The sequence below is a fragment of the Ursus americanus genome, chromosome 14 (assembly GCF_024610735.1).
Source record: "Ursus americanus isolate L20-20 chromosome 14, mUrsAme1.1.p, whole genome shotgun sequence".
Lineage (NCBI taxonomy): Eukaryota > Metazoa > Chordata > Mammalia > Carnivora > Ursidae > Ursus > Ursus americanus.
The window spans coordinates 22,270,211-22,292,474 of NC_142140.1; the positions used below are offsets into that span (position 1 = coordinate 22,270,211).

At 43.7% G+C, this 22,264-nt stretch overlaps 1 protein-coding gene and 1 non-coding gene across 2 annotated transcripts; one reads left to right on the forward strand and one right to left on the reverse strand.

Annotated features, from left to right (window-relative positions):
- Positions 1-1,140: 1,140 nt before the first annotated feature.
- ARL6IP5 (ARF like GTPase 6 interacting protein 5) lies at positions 1,141-21,038 on the reverse strand. Its single transcript, XM_045808064.2, has 3 exons — positions 20,766-21,038; positions 5,183-5,400; positions 1,141-2,756 (listed from the first exon to the last, which is right to left on the reverse strand). Exons 1-3 carry the CDS (start codon positions 20,939-20,941, stop codon positions 2,584-2,586), a joined length of 567 nt encoding a protein of 188 aa, XP_045664020.1. The 5' UTR covers positions 20,942-21,038; the 3' UTR covers positions 1,141-2,583.
- On the forward strand, positions 4,318-4,390 carry TRNAN-AUU (transfer RNA asparagine (anticodon AUU)). The gene has a single exon. It is a non-coding gene; the product is annotated as a tRNA-Asn (tRNA).
- Positions 21,039-22,264: the final 1,226 nt, after the last annotated feature.

Below are 22,264 nucleotides of genomic sequence, written 5' to 3' on the forward strand. Positions count from 1 at the left end.
TTTAATTTTAGATGAGCAAAGAGAAAAGTTGATCCAAATTTATAGCTTACTTCTTCACTACAGATTTTTGTCAAGAGACAGGTGAAGCAGCTTACTTATGCTTTTTCCATCTACCCACTCCTACCCTAAAAATGTTAGTTGAAGATTTTAAGGTGTTTTTAAATTTTTTTTTACAATTTTATTTTTACGTAATGTCTACACCCAACATGGGGCTTGAACTCACAACCCTGAGATCAAGAGTCACATGCTCTACTGACCGAGACAGCCAGGCGCCCCTTGTTTTTATAATGCAATAATTTACAGCTCTTACATGCTACATTTTTATATTATTTTCCTTCCAGAACTGACCACCAACCGTTAGTAATATAATGAGCATATTTTTTCTTTAAGTTGTCACTTTTCCCAAATAGATTGTACTCGGTCTACAGAATTCATGTAGAAAATGGAGAGGGCTCAAATATGTCAGGTTTAAAAAAGGATCCCATTAGAATTCAATTTTATTCTGGCTGGAAATTAATAAAGTATTAAAGTATTATTAAACAGTACCATAGTTTCCCCCACCCCTTATCCAGTGGGGATATGTTCCAAGAACCCCAGTGGATGCCTGAAACCACAGACAGTACCGAACCCCCTACATATACACTGTTTTTTCCTGTACGCGTCTACGACAAAGCTTGATTCATAAATTAGGCACAGAGATTAACCACGAGAACTAATAATAGACTAGAACAATAATAATATGCTGTAATAAAAGTTATGTGAATGTGGTCTCTCAAAATTATCTTGTACGTACTCACCCTTCTTCTGTGATGGCGTGAAATGAGAAAAATGCCTCCTGTGGAGATGAAATGAGGGGAATGGCGTAGGCATTGTGATGTAGTGTTTGTCTACCCTGGACCCCCTGATGATGTGTCAGAAGGAGGATCATCTGCGTCTGGACCGAGGCTGACTGCAGGTCACTGAAACCATGGAAAGCAAAAGCATGGATGGGGACCTGGGGGGCGGGGAGAGACTACTGTATTTGAAGCACCAGCGGAGTGCTTTTGGCCGTATAGCACGTCCTCGTCGTTTAGAGGGCTGTCACCACGTATCCCAGATAGTTAGCAACAGATGTGCATTAAACAAAGTCTCACAAATAAAAAATCTTTGATAAATTTTATTCTCCGTATTTGGGTAAGGTACAAACTTGACACCACGTCTACGAAGTCATGGTGCTATCACTGTGCTGGAGATGAAGGCTGCAGGTTGGCTGAGAAATTAAAACGCAAGACAAATCAGGAGCAGCATATGCTGTTGCCTCTTATTTTAGGGCGTACAGAGAGTCTTCAGTAAGTACTGCTCCAGTTGTCTTCATAATTCAGTGTTAGGGAAACCCAAATGTTTTCTGTTCATCTATGAAATCACTCAACTGGCAAGCAAAACATTGTGTATCTATTTCTAAATACATGAGAAATAAAAGGGAGAAAGTAACAGGATATATAAACTCATGCTATCTTGATTCTAATGCCTATCCATGGAAACATACGGTTGTAACCAGTGCTATCTAACATTTTTATGAAGTGCAGAAGCCACCGATGACTCCCATTTTCATAAGTCTTTTTGCTTGGTCATCTACAGATGCCTTTCAGATTTCAAAAGATCAACCATTATTGTTCTCTTTGTGCCCCTAAGAAATCAACACAATGTACATTGATTTCCTTCTTTCTAAACGTTCCAGTTAAAAACTAAACAGTGAAAAAAATATAGGAAACATTATCTTGGACACCTTTTTGTCAAGACAACACAAAATGTGCAATATAAACAGAACCCAAGTTTCATTTTTGTTGTTGCTTTTTTTAACAAGACTGTCAAGAATAATATAGGTTATGTAGCTATAACCTTAAGGAAGATGACATTTAGGTTGCAACAAATACCTGCTAGTGAAAAGGCATTACTAGCATTTTCAAAAATTTACAAAAATTGGACAAAGTATTCTCCTAAACAGCTATCTTTATATTCGTAAACAAAATAAAAACAACTGGTTTATCCAGTTTCCACTGCATGTCAAACAGGCGGCAAAATACAGATCATCTTTGATTCTAAAAGAAGAATAATAAAAGCTAAACTAGCTTAGACCGTACATATAGTCCCAGGAGTAGTTTTGGAGGAGGACGCTGGGGCGGGGTGGGGGGGGGATTAAAACAGGCCAACGTGTGACGTCTACTTTAACAGGTTTTTTTTCATTTACTCATATTGCATTGATACTTTACAATTAGTTTTTTCCTACAAGTTAACAGTACTGTTGCTGTACAATGCAGAATTCTGTTTATTTCTCTACAGAAATAAGTGTGATCCATTTCCTATCAGTTTGCATAAACACACTCGACACGTCAGGCATACTAGGAGGGTAGTTTTCTCATGGTTTCTGAGGGCTTCCCTCTGTCACGTCGGAGATGTGAACAGTTGGGCCTATACATGCATGCTGCCCCAGGGAGGTGGATGGTACAGGCACCTCCTATTTCGAGAACACAAATGGGAAGTAGGTCTGGATAAGGGCAAACCAACTTGACTTCTGCCGCAGCCCTGTCAGCAGGTCAGCGGTAGTTACTCCTTCACTTTGCTGATATAGTCAGCGATCCTGGAGACGTTTTCTTCCTGCTGTTCTAGGGCATCGAGGACAATGCCCATCGGTGTCCTCTTCAAGCCTATTCCCTCCATTTTATTCTCCAGTTTGTTCTTGAGGTTCCGAAGTCGCAAGGATGCGTGGATGAACATCACTGCGGGGAAGCGAGACCCGATTAGCACAGAAGCAACAACCTTATGCTCCCTGTCTTCACACTTTGGGGAAACCGCCTCAGTTAGCTGTAGAGCGGTCCGGTTCTCTAACGGGTTCAAGTCCTCAAATGGATCCTTGGACTTGGTCTGAAGCTCTTCTTCGTAAAGTCAGGTATTAAGTGTTCTTTGTGTGTGAAGGAAAAAGTATTCGGCAGGAAGGACCCGAATCTGGCAACCACACCCTCTCGCTTGATACCCCTGGATACCTTTCTGCTGCTACTTAAATGCCTTGAACGTCACAGTGAATCAACAGGATTCCAATGTACATAAAACCCGACTTACACCAAGTTTTCCAGAAAGGAACTCATGCTCTGCTCACAGATTATCTTCCTGCAGGAAGCATGCGGGTGAAGTCCACCTACGACGGGCCTCCGGAGGGGTAGTTTTCCAAAGTGCTGGGTATGGAGGTATAGATAAAAACTAACGGTTCTATAGATCTCAGGTACCCCAAGGCTCCCCAAATTCGCTTCATCACTTAGAATTACTCACGTTTGTTTACTAAGAAACATTCCCTGGCCCCTCTCCTGGACCTCCCGAACAGAACCATAAAGGGAGGGGCCTGGCAATCTGTATTTTAAACAGGCACAGCGGGTGATCTCCATCAGGGATTTTCAAACTTCTACGCACATATAATTCACCAAGAGAGCCTGTTAAAAAGAGGCAAATTCCAGGTCTCCACCACCCAAAATTCAGACCAGTAAGACTGAGGTAAAGTTCCCTGATGTAAAAAGCCAATATTCACTTGGGATGATTCTCACATATGTGACCTTGGACCCTCATTTTGAGAAATACTGATGAGCATTCTATCCGGAGACCCCCAGCCTAGACTGGCCTTTGCAAACCCCAGAGGAGCTTTCTAAAAATACAGGTTTGGGGAGCACCCCTGTCAACTCGCAGAATCAGCATCTCTAAGGGATATGGCTGGGTAATCTGTATTTTTTAAAAGTATCCTGTATGATTCTGACAATCATCAAGGACTAAGAGTCACTAATCCTGTCTAATTTCCTTATTTTATTTTTTTTTTAAGATTTTATTTTTTTATTCGACAGAGATAGAGATAGCCAGCGAGAGAGGGAACACAAGCGGGGGGGTGGGAGAGGAAGAAGCAGGCTCATAGTGGAGGAGCCTGATGTGGGGCTCGATCCCATAACGCCAGGATCACGCCCTGAGCCGAAGGCAGACGCTTAACCGCTGTGCCACCCAGGAGCTCCTAATTTCCTTATTTTATAGATGAGTGAACTGCATCCCATGTATGATACCTGATCCAAATCACATGGCTGGTTTCTAGCAGGTCTAGGAATAGAACTCTGGACCCTTCACTCTCTACCTATGATCTATTTCATTACACTGGCCTGTCTCAGGCCCTGATGTGGAAAGGTACTGAAGTTAACAAGCTGTGTGTCAAAGCAGAATCTTTAAAATACTAAGTCTCTAGCACATAAGGAAAACTTCATTTCAAAAAGTCTGAATTTGCTGAATCAAATATTTTGTCCAATAAGGAGCGCCTGGCTGGCTCAGTTGGAAGAGCATGGGACTATTAATCTCAGGGTCATGAGTTCGAGCCCCACATTGGGTACAGAGTTTACTTAAATATTTAAAAACAAAAACAAATATTTCGTCCAATAAGGTGTGGGATTCATCCATAAGTATTCTGGGCTTAATCTAACATCACCCCAAACAAGCAACTGATTTTATTTAATGAAATAAATGCACATGCGAAATGCTATTAAAAGTTAAAGGGATCTTCCTGTCACTTAGTACAATAGAATTTTAATTAGATTTCTGCTGATGAGACTGGGATTATATCTGTTCTCTATTGCAGGTTTCAAGTGTTTGGGATCTCAGTAAATGATGCATGTAAAATTTAAAAAACATCTAGTTCTTTCCACCAAAATCGGAGTATTTGGTAACTGTATTCTGGGCCAATTATTCTTACAGACTTAGGGCACTCTGACACTAAACATGATTTATGAGTAAGCAGAGACTAAATAGTTTACTTCCAAATGAAATACATTCATTCTGTGTCATGACAGTATGAATGGCACTTAAAGACTGAGAACAGACTCGAATATTCGACAAATCTGGAGGCTGTTGGAGGCTGTGCAAATTTCTTGCCATGGGACTTGGGACTTGTATTTCTTTTGTGCAATGTTGCATCCCCTGAAGAGTGTCTGGCAGAGAGCAGCCACTCAATATACACCTGCGGAATTAGTGAACCGTCAGGCCTTGATCTGCTGTGGCGGAAAATTCTGATACTTTTGCAGACATGCCAACACACATAAAGAACAGGTTAGGTAATTCCCAATGAACAACCTCTCCTACTTTTTTTTTTTAATGGCACAAGAAAAGAAGACTGAGGTTCACTTACGCAACAAAGGAAAAGTGATGCCAAACACGAAGACCATGACTCCCCCGAACATGGATATGAGGAAGTAGCTAGCCAACATGACCACCATGACAAATGTCGTGGGATACTGCTTCTTCATCCGGCGGAGGACGTCTTTGTTGTGGGCTGCCCACACGAACCCCGTGAACACGAGCACCACTACAATGCCTCCAAGGATCATGTTGAAGGGGCTCAGGAATCTGGAATAAGAAGAAAAGAGGGAGGCTAGGTCAGCACCGACAGCGGCAGGATGTGAAGATGAGGACGGTGAGGAGGAGTCAAGTCACACTCTGAGTACTTAGCATTTTATCTAAATTGTCTCATTTAATCCTCATAACACAATGAGGTAGATACTGTTAATTCATTTCTCAAATGAAGAAACTGAGGCATGGAGGTGAGAAAATAGTGGGAGCCAAGATTGACACTTGGGAAGTCGGACTCCCACCAAACTGGTCAGTCCATCTTACTGGAGGCCCACAATTTTCAAAGACATTTCCCCCCCACAAAATCCATACAGGGTTTTCATTGCATTTTAAAACATATCACAAATAAGTCTGAGGAATCATCTGGCATCTTGCTGATTCTATAGCTGGACAACTTCGGTCTTACTCATCACGGTGCTGAACGGTTCCTTTTTCATAAACACAGGTACCATCCAGACTTTTCGTTCGTATCTTTGTTTCCAACCGTTGCGGTTTGCTGAACCGGAGCAGCTGAACTTGATACATGTTCAATGTCGCTTCCTGCACGAATGAACTCATTCTCCCGAGCTTGGGACACTGACAAGCAAGGCCTGGCCTCCTCCGAACCCTGCGGATGTAGTTTTCACCCACGAGATTTTGGATTTCAGCATGAGAACCATTCTTCCGGATAACGACATTGCCGGGGAAGCCGCATAGGCGGAGATGCCCAGGGCAACGCCCTTGATCACGTTCTGTACGTGACCACAGATGGTGCGAACAGGAGCCTGTCCCTTTCTCCTCCCCCACGTTTGTCAACCCTGAGCCTCTTCTTTCTCCTTCCAAGGAGCCGGAGTGTCTACACTGATGTGACTGACGCCCCCCACAGGATCCTGTGGGGCCTTTCTCGATCACCGTGTGTCCCCGCAGAGCGATACTGACATTTGCTGGAACATCGACAGTCCGATTGCAGAGAACGTTCTTCATGCTCACAGCAAATGCGGCGAAGAGTTAAGCAACTTTTAAAATTTAAAAAGAGACCGCCTCTTTCGGAGGGGCTGTTTTGCTTCACTACATCACACACTCTGAACAGGACAGCGCTCACGTGTCTTCCCAGCTCTTCGGGTTTATTTAAATCCTCATAGAAGCTGCCACAACGGATCTATGTAGAGGTCCCATGATGGCCTCCATGGGCCAGACCCAGTCTATCGTCACATTGGTGTTTGGATGGTACAGTGTTTAAAAAAACTTTTATTTGAATCCCAACGTGTGGAAAAAATCCATACAACTTGGGATTTCTAGCTTCTCCTGTAAACGAGAAACTCTAACAACACTTTTCCACATGTCGACGACTGGCTGAAGCACCTTCTCTTCCAGATAGAACAGACGCTCTCCAATTAGCCCCGTGTCCCCACCCCCATCTACTGCATCGCTGACACAGAGGCCCTCACTGAGCCACCATTCATCACTGCCCGTCTCGCAGCTGCCCTGCACTGCTCTCTTACATAACCGGCCTGGCCCACGGAGGCAGCTGAGTCTACGACTCCTGGCACAGAGACTCCATTATAATTCTTTAAAAGGGCCGAAAGTGTCATTAGGAGGTGGGTCGTCACTGAGATTTCCAAGCACAGAGCCTCCGGCTTCACTGTTTCATAAGCCAAAGGTTACACTACTGTTGATAAGAAAGAGGAAAGCTACGGAGTATTTCGTAAGTGAGAAGGACTGGGTGTTGTGGCCTCCACTGCCACCCAAACCCACTGTGTACACAGAGACCTTAATATGACATTTGTGGTCAGCAAGTACCGTGAGTTACTAACCTTTTACCCTCACAACAGGCTTAACGAGCATTTTCCTTGGGAAGGACAATGAGGGTCAGGGTGTTTTCATCACACTCTGAATATCAACGTGACGGATTTGGAAATGAGGGATGGGGGAAAACGGGAATGGGAGGTGATGCCAAGAGCTTACTTTCTCTGAAATAGAACAGATGAAGGATTTACACTCATTGTAGGGTTCATATTCGGGATAACGAAGATTCTTCTTTAAAAACCCCTTTACCTTTTAGCTCTGATACTGCCTTCTGAAACACAAAAGCTATCTGAAATAGTTTCAAATAAGAGTAGAAGTATCAAGTACCTTCATGGGCAAAATCAGGGATACAATCCATGTGAAACTGCTTTGGAAAAGTTAGAAATTCCTATTACAGTGCATGGAATTAAACAGTGGTAAGAGTAGTATAGCAGGACATAATTTAGAGTTAAACCCTGTAATAGTAAGTTTCTTTAAGATTTTATTTATTTATTTGACAGAGAGAGAGACAGCCGGCGAGAGAGGGAACACAAGCAGAGGGAGTGGGAGAGGAAGAAGCAGGCTCCCAGCAGAGGAGCCCGATGCGGGGCTCGATCCCAGGACTCTGGGATCACACCCTGAGCCAAAGGCAGACGCTTAACGACTGAGCCACCCAGGCGCCCCAGTAAGTTTCTTATTTCATTCAAAACTCTTGCAAATATTCATCCCCTTCCAGGCAATAAATCTCCTCCTCAGAACAGAGTCGAAGGAAATAAATATACATGCAAAGACTGGGTTGTAACAATCTTCACGAGTGGTATTTATGATTAAAAACTTTTTGAAATAACGTATATAGCCACCAATTTGCTAGAGGTGGTATATGCAGCTCGGTACTCAATACTATGGAAAGATATTAGTAATATATCGAGTGGGTAAAAGTAATCAATCCATTTTCTGTTAGGTGGATTTATATATGTTATGTAGCCGAGAAGTGGAAATTTTTTATAATTCGTACATTATTTTGTAATCAGAAATAAACATATAAGGAAGGAAAATATAAAAATATAAAAGCAACTGCTCCCTAGTCTATGACCCAGGCTTGGCACAGGCCAGCTACAACCGCCCATCTTTACCTCCATCATCTCTCCAACAACATTAATGCAACTGCAATTCATATGCCACAGCGAAGCTTTTCCTTCTCCCACCCGAACCTTGGTTCCCTGCCAATTCTCCAGGTCCTCCTGTGGCAACGTGCACCACCCCCCTCCTGCAAGCCTTCCCAGCATCCAGCAATTGAACTATTCTGTCTGTCCTTCACCAGTTCTTTATCATCTAGGTCCACAGAGTCACTCTGTACTTTTTCTGTTTTAAAATTTTATCTGGGTTATGCCGTACCTTCTGCCAGATCTGGGAAAGACAATTATAGGCCTGGAGAAGGGAAGAACTGGACAGGGCAAAAGCAAAATCTTTTTTAGCAGGTGGTAAGGAAACTGAGTGGAGAGGCCCAGAAACTGTCACCGATTAATAAATCTCATTCCTAGCACTCAAAAGATTCCGAAAGAAGTTATACTGAAAGACTAGAGCAGTTATACTGGGTAGCAGCATCATGGGTAGTTTATTCCCATTTGCTTATTAGTTTCACCCAAATATTTTGAGCTGTAAAGAAAAGCAAAGATCAACATTAACGCAAAAAACTATAGAGTGGAAGGTTCAAGGTTAAGGAAACTGCTTTGCATAAACTGCAAATAAAAGATGGTTGATTGGTAGCAAACTAGCAAAGTATCCTACTCAGTTCTTTCTAGAATACCTATTAAAATAATTCGTGAGGTGAAGCATATATAATAAAAAGTATGCCAAGCTTTGTCTATTTTCCTCTGGACAAGCAAAGTAGGCATGTACGCTGAATGTCTAAATAAAACCCAGGACAAAGAACAACAAAAACTCCAGGCCTGACTCAAGCAACTCCAAATTTGCTTTTCACCTGTTCCTGTTGCTCATGCTCAAGGGAAAAGAACAGAGCACACAGCCCTATAGAACTGGTTTTAGCTTACAACATGCCCAGCCACAATCTATAATTAGAAAGTAACCAAGTTTCCAAGCTGGAAAAAATGAACAAAGTTACTCAGAGCAGAAATGGTTTTCTTCCTTATTCTTCTTAAGCGCCATTCCATTCTAACAAAGAGTAAAATTTGTACCACTCTAATGCCTTGGAACCTGCTGGCACTTGGAGGAAAATAAAACACATACACCACCCTCTAGAGCTTAATTTCATTTTCCAGTGAGTGCAGGAACTTGGGAGCCAGTTCTCGTCTGAGATGAGTGAAGTTTTTTAGGCAACAGCTGGGCTCTTAATCACGCCAGTCACAATAAAGCCCAGGAACTTTTAGGCAAAAACTCCCATATATATGCTACCCCAGCTATCGTGGGGACAATTGCCGCTGGGCTCTGATGGGTGGAGTTTCATATAGTGGTAGTCCCCGGATGAGAAAGGGTGGGAGGAAGGGAGGCAGGAAGAGAGAGGGAGGGGAGAAGGACAGAGAGGGGGAGAGGGGACAGAGGGAGAGAGGGAATGTAGTTTTCTATCCTTGATGGAAATAGGACCTAGTTTAACAAGTCAAAAGCATTCAATATGTTTTTCTATTGTGAGATAAAAACATATACCTACATACATATACATCCTATTCCGTAAGTAACTGAGTAAATAAATGTAATGGTTAAAAATTCTACTGGAAATATTGACAGTTGTGAAAAGGTTTACAACCCCATCACAGAATCCTGTAGCAGAGCGTTCAAAGATAAATAGCTTCCGTCCCATTGCACAGATGAATAAACTGAGGCCCGGAGAAGAAACACATTCAAAGGGGTCTAGGGGAGAGAAAAGGGTGACAGCTGATGTAAACGTGACAGTAATTCATAATATAGCTCCTTGTGTATTGTTAAGCAGCTTCAGGATTCCAACCCCCCCTCCCCCACACCCACTCATTCTCAATATTCTTCCAACTGGGGTCAGCAATGAAGGATCGTTCTGGGAGATCCCTTGGCATTCTGGTTTCTCTCCGAAGCAAGGTGGCTACCAGCAGGTGTGGACGTAGGAATGTGCCCGAATGTGCCAACATGATTCAGCTAGCTAGAGCTATAGTTTCAGCACAAGTTCCTGAAGGGAGGAGAAAAGCCAAAAAACTTGGCTGATCACAGAATTTTAGAGCTAGGACAGATCTTGAAAAATACATTTCAGTCTACACATAAGCAAGCTAGGGAATAGACAGGTTAGTAATTACGTCCAAACCCATCAACTGCAAGGTTGGCAATAGAAGTTCACCAAAACAGAGATCCTCAGATCGAGTCGAGGGCACCGTTGCCAATCCGGGCACCATGCAAGGCCCACAAGAGCCAAAAAGGCAGGGAAATACTTCCTGAGCAGCGGAAGCCGCTTTGCCCCGAGTTCCAGTCTTCTAACCCAAAAAAGGTATTTTCGTAGTTGGGTTCCTGAGGAAGCCTGACTCACCAAGAAAGGGGTGGGGGGACAATTAACTCACAGTGGATTTCTGTAAGTTGGTGATGTTTTTCTGTGGTCCGTAAACAGCCAGAGAGGTCACTGCAAATGTGAATCCGCCCATCCATTTTCTTGCTTCTCCTTGCTCTTACAATAAAAACACAGTTCGTTACACATGCTCCAAGGCCCCACAGGGTCTGGCCCCTGCCTGTGTGTAGCGCTAAGCCACCACACACCGCTGTGTAATTTGTACCTGGCACAGGAGGCCTGGCTGGGGTGGTAAGCGGGGGGGCTACAGTCCAGGCCACATTGGACTCACTCAACAATCTGGCTTAGGCTGCATCTGCTAGGAGTAAGGAGTGCTTTAAATAATCAGTCTGAGGGAGCCTGACGGCTAGCAGCAGTCCTGCCTGTGGTCTTTTCCTACACCGCCTCCCGATCCTACACCCCGTCCTTTGGGGTTTCAATCTCCCTGTAGACCTCGCCCTTTCTCTGGCCCCCACAGGCCTGTGCACAAGCCATTCTCTGCCTGACTCACTCCTACTTTCTTCAAAACCCAGCCTAATCAGCCCTTCTTGTGCCTCTCTGACCACATCAGAGCACCATATGCGTCTCTTTCCAAGCCTCATCACAGTGGTGGTGTTACATTTACTTGAATGAGGATTAGATGCGCGTCTGTCTCCTACTGGATTAGGCTCTATGAGGGCAGGGACTGTAACATTTTCTCCCCAGCATCTAGCACAGAGCCTGGTATGCAGTAGTTATTCAATATATGTGTGCTGAAAGAAAGAAAAAAGGTAGGCAAGGATCTAGCATATTTTTATATGACTTAAAGGAAGCTCAGCAACTTTCCATGGGTACGAATGAAGTGACAGGAGGTTTCTCTTGGACAAATCACTATTATTCTCATTGCACACTAAATATTACTGGAGAAATAGTCCCTGTCTTTGTACGTTCACAGAGTTGTGATGAAAAGAACAGAGGAAAAAGAAAAGTAGGAAATATCAGGCGCACGCCCGTGCAGATGTGAGGCAGAACGACTGGGACGTGGTCGGATGGGGAGAAAGGGCCCTTTGGCTGGCTGGCAGCAGGAACTTTGTAAGTCTTGCCGCTAGTACGTGCTGGGGGTCAGGAGGGAGAGTGTGGGAGCACTGGAGACTCATACTCCTGCAGACCTATCTATACAGGCCCCTCCTGCTCTTTGATTCCTCAGATAACCCCCTGGCCTTCCGGGGTTATTTTGGTTTCCCAGCAAGGCTTCCATCCTGGCAAGTACTATTTCTGACTATAGAGTAGAGATGTAAATGTACAAATCAGCTTTGAGTCAATATGATCAGGGTCACCTTGACCTCATAATCGCCAGATAAAGGAGACTTTGAGGCAGTTCGGGTGGGATGGGAGCCTGCCTCTTTTGTCACAGAAAGGGTGTAGTAACCTGACATCGAGATGTTTCTTAACCAAGTGAGTCAGGAAGACCCACAGTATTTATTGCATCCTTGCTGTACTGTCTGTTGCATCGTGTGCACTTGGCGCCATGAAACTAAACACTCAAATGACCCACGGTCTTGGCAGCAGTTGGCATGTTTAAAGTATTCACAGTAAGACATACCTTATGAACCTCCAAGTTTTCTTTTGTGTTTATGAAGCTAATCGCTTATTTTATTCTTAATAAACAGTGAGTTGGGCCTGGTTTAGAAGCCATCTATCTCAGACTTCCCATGACGATGGAGCTTCAAGTAACAGTGTGCTAGTATCTGATTAGCTTGCAACTGTTCCTTTTTAAAGTTTATATTCAGGCAAAGTTCTAACATACACGATGCGAGACAGAATGGTCTAATGGACCCTCATGTATACTCATCATTGCTTTCAGCAATTAGGAACCTATGGTCACTCTCATAACAGAAAATGTTTTGGAACCGAGGTGGAAAGATCCTTGTTTACAAACTGTTCTTTCTGAATTCTTTCGGTAAAGTAAATTCAATTGTTTTCCCATGCCAGGTTCTTACAGCACTGTGAAGGTGGGGGATGGGCAAATGCAAATGAGCCTGATGACACATAATCTTCCTTCTTACAAGGAGGCTCCTGTCTGCTTACCTCCCACCAACACCCAATTTCTGCATTCCCTTCTGTTTCTCTGAGACAGGGAGAAACCACGCTGATGGCGTACAGAAGCAGATGACAGAAGCAGGAACCAAAGCCTCGGGTTTCCACTTCAGATGGACTTTCTGCCCTCTCAGTGGTGTCTGCATTAGTGATTGCCCCACGGAAGGGCAGGCTGGGAAATCCTACCCGTTTATGGTAAATCCTTGCAGAAGGGAGAGGCAGCCTGCCGCTTTTGTCTGAGATCACAGGCATGAAAGTGTTCTCTGGAACAAGAAGCAAGCCCATTGCGACAGACAGAGGAGGGCGTTACAGGTATGTATTCTGAAGCTGAGTGATAAGGGATAGAATTCATTTGTCCAAAAAGAAAAGAATAAAAAATTTCCAGTAGCGCTGCACCATTTGGTATTAAGGTCAAGTTCATCTTTTAGAATTGGATTTCTTACACAGAGCTCTCAGCCCCTACTAAGTAGATTGAGAGCTTTTGCCTTCTAAGAAAGGGGCCAGGAATCCAAAATATTCTCATTTGCACACTTATCCAGAATAATTATAAATCCTAATGTGGGAGAAGGAGACAGAAACTACCACCCCCGGGCTGACGGTGGCAGGGCATGTTTTTTTTTAAAGTGTGTGGGGAGAAGGCGAGAACAAGGTTGCGTAAACGGTGTCCGGGGATTTAATGAAAGGCAATCCTTATTAGATGAAGAATGTTGAGATTAAAATTTTATTGAGTGTTGACAGACCTCTTAAAGTTCTGTACTCAGAAGCAGCACATAACCCATCAAGGAAAGACATATGCCCGCATTGCACGTGCCTGCCTCAAGCACAGATAAAGAGGGATGGGAGGGCAGGAAGCGATTAATTCTGGGAGGATTGGGAAGGCAGGGTGGAGCTGTATTCCTCCTTGTACCCTCTGTGCCTAGGAAGTATCTGATACACAGCAGGTGCTTAGCAAATACTTATTCAACTGAGTAAAAGACATCTGGGCTGCAGGGGAGGATGGGAAGGAAACATGTACTTATCCCCCCCACCCCCCTGTCCACATACTCAAGGCCTGTCCCATTTTCAACACCTGAGTTTTGAAATTTGGGATCATAATGTACAGGGGAAAGAAGGTAAGTCAGGTTGAAAAGATTGAAAAGAATGTGTTTGTAGGTGTGTATTTCCGTACACTCGCTATCCTTGTGTAAAAATTATGTCTGTAGTTTCATCTTGCTGCCCCTCTAGACTCCAAACACGACGAAAGTAGGAATCACAGCATCTTATTCCCCACAATATCTCTTAGCAGGGTGCCTGAGAAGTTCCTAAATGCTTCATAGTCTTTGTGTAATGAACGAGGCAAAAAAAAAAAAAAAAAAAAAGTAATATTGTAGCATTGGTGTGGAAATTGATTAATCTCAAAAACCTTTCCACTAGGTTTGGACATAAAAGCACTGCAATTAATCCCATCTGCAAGTGTGTTAATACATTCCCATCCACAGCATCCCAGGGCTCTCTTATCCTTTTCTTCCTGTATCAACTAGAAACTTGGGTTTTTCATCCTTGCAGCATTAAAAGGTAAAAACAATCTGACTATTTTTCAATACAAGGTACTGGCAGCCATAGCCTCAAACATATTATGGGACTACATTCATTCTGAAAAGACTGAAGTAATGCTCTTTTCAAACAGAAGTACTAGCCTTCCAGAAACGCCTTGCCATTTCAAGCAACTAGAAGCATAACGTGGCACCTGGAGTTTCCACCCTCTGGTATCACCTCCACAGGCCACGTGGTGAAGAAGCACTTTAAGACTATATGGGCTCATTCAGCAGCTACGCTGTGCTGTCTCAAAGGGGAGGCCTGAACATACACATAGGAAAACAAATGAGCCTTTTAGCTGGAGATGCACTGGAGGCATTTATAAGTTTGAAAATTCTGTGTGTGGTTGGTGCTTTCTGATGCCACGCCAGGAAATAAGACTCCTGATGGCAGGGAGGAATTTGTGAGCATAAGAAAGGCAAATAATACAAATGTGTGAGAGTCAGCGATGGAGCTGAATTTGGTTAATTAGGAACTTCAGAATATTTGCAATATGACTTCACAGCAAAAGTATTTTACTTCACAACAATAAAAGAGGCTACTACTTATTAGCAGTTTTTGCCCCCTAATTAGCCACATGAACTTCAGCCTTCACAATTGTGAACGTGGGAGTTTGATGGGATCAGTACTTCTCAACTTCAACCTGGAGGTGTATATCAGAATCACATGGGGTGTTAAGACCCTGGACCCACCCAAGAAGCATATGTTAAGAATTTCTGAAGTTAACACCTGGGCATACGGGTACATTTATTTAAATGTTCAAGTGGTTCTTTTGAACCAGACCAGACTAGTGCTTCTTAAATTTTAATGTGCCTATGAATCATCTCAGAGTCTTGTCAGAAAGCTGACTGTGATTCAGTAGGTCTGGGAGGGTGCCTGAAATTCTGCATTTCCAACAGGCTCCCAGGGTAAAAGATGCTGCTGTTTCATGGCCCATACTTTAGATTTCTCCAGCTCAAATCTTTTGGCATCTGTTAAGCCCAGAAATTTCTGTCCGCAACCAGAATGTATCACATACTGAGCACTTAAACTGTAATTGCAATTAGGTGTTGCCTTTGCTTTTCACTTTGAAAATAGAGGCAGAGACTTCTATTGCTGTGTCTGATATAAAAAGAATATCGAGGGGTGTCTGGCTGGAGCACATGACCCTTTATCTCAGGGTTGTGAGTTCGAGCCCCATGCTGGGGGTAGAGATTACTTAAAAAAAAAAAAAAAGAATATCTAGTGCCAAGATGTATTGTGTTAAGGATGGGGGAGGTAAGTCATATCTTCTTCAATCTTAGACATTTTTCCTTTCTTGATTTAAAAAATGCAAAGCCACTTTCAGCAAAACACACACTTCCCAGCTTGTTACTCATGCTGTTCCTTTGAAGTCACCCAATCTCTTCTGAAGTGATGCCTGAATCTCAAAAAGAAACTGAGGTCTTCAAGGGAAGCAATCCAAGTGTTTATAAGAAACACAAGTTACAATGATGACAAAACCACTAAAGTATATCCATCATCTCACACTTCTAAGAGAATACACAAGCTGTGAGAATTCCAAATATACCTGGAACCTAGGATTTAATAACAGCAGCTACTGTTTAAATATTATCACTTGCTGGGCCTTAATGTACTTTATATTAATTAAGTCACGTAATTCCAATTTTATGGTAGTGGAACGCCAGAGCATGTGAACTGGTAAGCAAAAACAAAGAAAAGCGATAGCCAGAATGCTGTCAAAAAACAGAAAGTGAGTCTATGGAATCCGTAGTCTTCCAGGCAGATTAATAAAAGAATGATAGCATAACAAATTTAATAAATCAAGGATAATGATCAAAGCCATGTAAGCTTCAAATCTGCTCCATTCTTATGTCTGAAAAGTCAGAAGCCAGGAGCTAAAATCAAATTGTTTTGCTAAGTAACTGCCAAGAACTCTGCTTTTGTAACTTGCTATAAACTAACTTGCATTTAGTGAAAGTGATCACTAAATTATCATGATTTTCTTGGCATCATAGCTGTGGTTCTCAACCAGGGGTGATTTTGACCCCCAGGGGACATGTAGCAATGTCTGAAGGCAGTTTTTTGAGGGCTTGGGTGCTACTCGCATTCAGGGGGTAGAGAGCAGGGATGTTGCTAATTCTCGTACAATTCACAGGACAGCCCTCTACAACAAAGAATTACATGATCCCGATTGTCCATAGTACTGATGTTGAGAAAGCTGGCAGGAGAGTATTTCCCCAAAATTCTACAAGGGCAATATGAATTAGTGAAGAGTTTGAGTTATAACCTTTTCTAAATTGAATTTTTACACAATAGTCATCTTAACCAATATGTAGCAAGTGCTGTCAGCAATGACCCAGTTAGAATCACTTTAGGAGCCTGCTGGTGCTATGTACTAGTGTGCTGCTATGTGCTTCAAAATAATTTGTTCCATTAGGTAGGTTAAAAGTTGCCCTCGTGATTACATTGAGGCCTCCTGTTCATTTATTTACTCTGCATTCACCAACTAAACATCTGCTGTATAGTAGGCCTCAGGGATACAGCGAATACAAGTAATGATAAGCACAACAGGAAAAAGAAAAAGCAATCACGAACAAAACCCACAGTCTCTGGCCTCGAGGCATTTATAGTCCGGAGTGGAGACAAGTAAACAGACAACTTAAAAGCCTGTGAGGTAACTACCGGGAAAGATATGGGCAGCCCAGTTAACACAAGGAAGGGAGGGACAAAGGGAAAAAACGCTTCCTCAAAAAGATGGTACCAAAGCTGAGTCTTGAGGTAGGAGCAGGAGTAGGTAAGTTGGCAACTGGAATCTGGGTGGATGGAGCTGTTGGGATCAAGACTCTGCCTTTAAAGACGCTGTTTCTCACAACAACAATGATAAAAAGTCATAATAATAAGTAACATTTGTGGAGCAAACACTAAGAGCTGGACGCTATTCTAAGAACCTTGCCTGTAGTAACTCGGGTAATCCTCACAGAAGCCCTGTGAGGCCGGTACTATAATTAGTCTCATTTATAGATGAGGAGGCTGAGGTACAGGCATAGTGGAAGTCCAAGGTTCCACAGCTGACGACCGGCAGTTGGGATTTAAAATTTACTTAATGTGGCTCTGGTGCCTGAACTCTTAACTACTACTTCATGCTATTTGAAGAGCCAGAAGATACGAGAACTACCTTCAACAAGGGCTGTTAGCTAAGAGACTTACTCAGAATTAATCTAAGAGGCATAGTAGACCTACTGAGTGGAAGTCACATGCCCGGTAAACCCTTTTAGGATGAAGCCCCAACTTCTCACCATGGATTACATGGTGATCAGGCCCTCGTCGAAAGATTTACCTCTATCGTCATCCCTCTTAATCTGCAACTTGGGAGAGGCAGCCCTTTCCCAAGTTGTTTCTGGAGCTAGATGATATCCACTTGGTCTTCCCTCTTCGCTCCTGTGAGCTGGAAAAGCAGGCTCTCTGCATCCTGACCCAAGCCAGTTTTCACCACAGAAGAATTCACAGTTGAGGCTAGAGCCCTCCAACAATGTCCTAGAGGCCCCTCCTCACTACTAGCGGACAGAACCAGTGAAGAACACCCTTTGAACATGGTCCCTTCCCCAGTAAACACCCAGGCCACATTTTCACACACACTCTGCCAAGATATGGGAAACTGTCAGCTGCTGTAGAAGATGCAGATAAACAGCCTCCAACACTGCTCTGACCCACTCACCCACTGACATCACCGAGAGAATTCTCTTTAGAATGAGAAATGTTCCACAGTCAACTAAGCTCTCTGACCCTGAAGGTATCTGGTTTCTTCCAGCTTTAAGAGACTGAACTTCATGACTCATAAGAAGATGGCACATTATGGCGCATTAGGGACGCCTGGGTGGCTCAGATGGTTAAGCATCTACCTTCGGCTCAGGTCACGATCCCAGACTCCGGGGATCAAGCCTGCCTGGCGTTGGGCTCCCTGCTCAGCCAGGAGCCTGCTTCACCCTCTTCCTCTGCCCCTCCTTCGACCCCTGGCTCGTGTTCTCTCTCTCTCTCTCAAATAAATAAATAAAATCTTAAAAAAAAAAAAAAAAAAGGATGGCACATTAGTTCAGAGCACAAGACTGCGTCTGTGACTTTGAGCAAGTCATTTATACTCTATATGAGCCTCAGGAATAATAATAACAACAATAATAATAATATCATCTCATCTCACTGGGTTGTATGAGATAATTCAGGTAAATTACCCAGCAAATACTTGGCACACAGAGCACTCAGTACTCAATAAATGTTTGCTTTTATTATTAGTAGATTATAAAGAAAGGAAAAAGTCGTTTGTGGAAAAATTACTGACTGTGTGTTTGTGGATGCGGAGAAAACAGTTAAAGGTCATACACCAAATTTTTACCGGGGTATGAAGGAAATCTCGTATTTTACACACATGTAATTTTCAAAACAATTTACTGCTGGCCTGTATCTTTTGTAAATTTTTTAAAATAAGAACAATAAAACGTAAAGATGGCTATTTTTTTCTTTTACCTTCAAAAAGTTCACTGCCAACCAACATTTCTTATTTGAAAAGGAGAATGGGAAGGGCCAACACTCCCAAAGTGCCTGAGTGAGTAGGCTAAGACACCATAATGAGGGAGCTATATTTAGTCAGGGGGCTGGACCCTGACCTTCACAGTGAAAAATGGATTCCATCAAAGCAGCTAGGCTGCCCAAGCCTGTGTCTAGTCTGGGCAGTACGCCTGTTTGAAAAGCAATCGTTTTCTCTGAACATTTGACTGGCCTGTATCAAACCTTGTTTGATATCTAAGTTTTGAGGGTTACCACAAAAAAGAAAAAAAAAAAAAGCCTCATATCTAGATCACCAGATAGTATGTCTGGCTTGCTTCTTTACTAAAAGGGAGAAAAGAAAAAGAAAGCAAACCAACAGATGCAATCCTATATACTATTTACTATCTTTAAAAGAAATTTTTTAGTGGTCCGGGAAATGAGCCTCAAGCATAAGGTTAGGGCAAGGTTCAGGAGGCAGCTGCCCCAGGCCTTAGGCCTGCCCTACCCTAACTAATTTTAACTTGGCTGCCACTCTAATTCAGAGTCGGCTCAGAGCCTGTGCCCTCCACACACCAAGTCATTCTCAGAGTTTGTGATTCCTTCAGCAACACCGAATGAGGATCTGAGCAACTATCTACTGAATCCCGCAAAGGAGCGTTGTCTTCTGCATGAGGGCTAGGACTCTGAACCACATCTGGAAATTGTGAACTCTCTCCTCTCTGCTGTGTTCCTGGTCCTATAGCTTCTCAACAACTGCCACACGCCCTTGGGCTAGAAGTCAGGTCTGATTGATCTTGGTGTTGTTTTGAGCTTGGCACAGAGAAGTGACTCAATAATAAAGAAGCCAAAGATCAGCAAATCAGCCTAAGAAACCACCCTGTTTGGCCTTTCCACACCCTCCAAGTTTGGATTTCTCCTCTTTCTCCCAGGCCAGCTTGTACTTTCCCTCTGTAATGACAAGCAAGTTACTTTATAAAATCTGAGGTTGGCTTTTTCTTTAAAGGTGCATAGAATCGGCAAGATCTAGAATACCACCATCCTGCAAAAGCGAGAGAAGCAGGTGTAGTTTACCCTTTAAGAAAAGGGTATCTCATACAACCTTTAAGAAAAGGGTAAACTACAAGAAAAGGTGCTTTCTAGAAGATCAGGTGTGTGTGCGGGAAGAGGGTGGAGTCCTATATAACAGAACACTTTATCTTACGATCTGTTATTGAGAAGGCCTTTAATACCATGAGACCACAGGCTAGGAAGTGAAGGAAATAAAGTTGCCACGCCTGACCACTCCTGGATGAAAAAGCAAGAGAACCCCGTTCCTAGAGACAGAGCAGCCTTTACCCCACACCGGGAGATGCGCCACCAGGAAACACCCACCCTCTTGCTCCCAAGCTCATCTTCCTCATATAGTGTGGCGGGCACTAGGCGGAGAAACCGACAAAGCGCGTCGCTTCTTGGGTGCCCTTTTTACCCTAAAACCCCCAGAATGCAGAGTTCGGATCCACACCCAGTCGCCCAAGTCTCCAAGGGCGGCGCCCGTTCCCGCCAGCCCCAGGATAGGGTTACACCGCTTCCCTCTTTCTTATTTTTAAAAGACTGGGACGCTTCAAATATCTACAGTAAGAGCCTAATCAGGGCACGGGGGGGGGGGAGTCATTTTTTTCTTGTCCGAAGCTGGCAAAATTTCCTCACCCCTAGAAATCCCCTCCCGTCTCCGCCCGAGGCACGGGAAGGAAAAGGGGACCCCAAGATTGCTGCGGCCTCGCCCTGACAAGTTTCCACTGGCTTGACCGCTTGCACTTGCCAGGGCGGAGGCTGGGCGTGGAGAGCGTTTCTACATCCCGGGATCCTGTACACCCGGAGCCCCACGGTACCGCCCTCGATCAGTGTCCGGGAGGGGAACCCCACTTACCCCACAACGGAAATCATCATGGCAGCCACCACCAGGTAGTTGGTCTGATAATAGAGCAGGTTGCTCACCACGCGATTGTTCCATTTGGAAATGTCCCTGAAGTCCGGTCGGGCGAAGCGGTCAGAGCCAGGGAAGAAATCGTCCCAGGCGCGGAGCGGGGCGAAATTCACGTCCATGTCTAGTCTCTCAGCTTCTTGTTCTTCCCCTCTGGAATCTGGCGGCGGCGGCAGCGGCAACCGATCAGCTGAGCTGGGTTGGAGGTGACAGCGGCTCAGGCTCAGCCGGCTCTGCGGTTGGTGAGCAGCGGAGCGAAGGAAATTGGGAGCGGGCGGGCGTTTTTCTCTTCTTTACTTCTTGATTGGCTCTAAGAGGTTGGTTACAGGAAAAGTGGGGCCTCGCGACAGAGCAAGGGGCAGAGTGCAAAATAGAGATGAAATGACAGAAAGAAACCAGCGGAAATCCCCAGTGTGAAGGGAGGTGGCAATGCCTTCCCTGAGAGTCCAAATACACACAGCCTCCTTTAAAATAACCCCTTTTGAGTGTTCACCATAAGAATGTGTTCTGGACTTTAGGGAACTTTTTTTGCAGCTGTTCAGATGCCAATCTAAGTGAATTGGAATGGAAGGCAACTATAGTGTTACTGGAAGATGAGCTGGTTTTGAAAACTAAGTAGTTACTAATCTCTGCACATCTGAATGCAATTTTCATGTTTTGTTTCACCATGAGTCACTATGAACGAAATCAGATTGGCAAAATGGGAAAGAAGGACGTGTAGAACGGAAGGGCTGGCTTGTTATTTCACTTCTCTTTTTTTGTTCTCCATCTCTGTCTTCTCCAGACAAAATATTGAACTACTGTGCTATTCTGAGGCAGTGGGCACTCTAGTCACATCAGCCTTGAGCTGGGATGTTGTTCACCTTAGAAAGCAAACAATGGTCTACAGTGACCAATAGTGTAGAGTAATTGCTTAGAGTTAGATATTACTGCTATGTTATTAATAATAGCACAGGCCATGATTCATCTGTATGGTATTAATAATAGTGCGTTAGCCTGATTTGTTTTCTGTGGTTTATAACGAACATCCACTGACTTTTCTCTATCTTGTAGCAATTTTATTGTTGTGGTTGTCTCTGAGTAGGCTTGATGGGGGACAAAAAGGGAGAAGATTTCAGTATGATGCCAATAGATATTTTAAATCCTTTCAAGGCTCTATGAAAGCACTCTGGGGGATAAAAAAAAAAAAGGTGAGAGGAATGCAGCCTTGCCCTATCTTCAAGAATCTTGCAATGCAGTGGAAACACTAACTTAAATATATTACAGTAAGAGGAGTGCTAGGTAGAGATGTGCCAGACCTTAGTGCTCAGTTACAGGAAGTTAGAGGGTGTGGAAGAATTCCCGGGGGCTTAAGAATTTCAAGAGGCATCACTGTGGGCAAGCTGAGAAAATGATCTTGGTCATGACCAGCATACCAGCGCCGGTAGGACTCCACACCTGTTGGA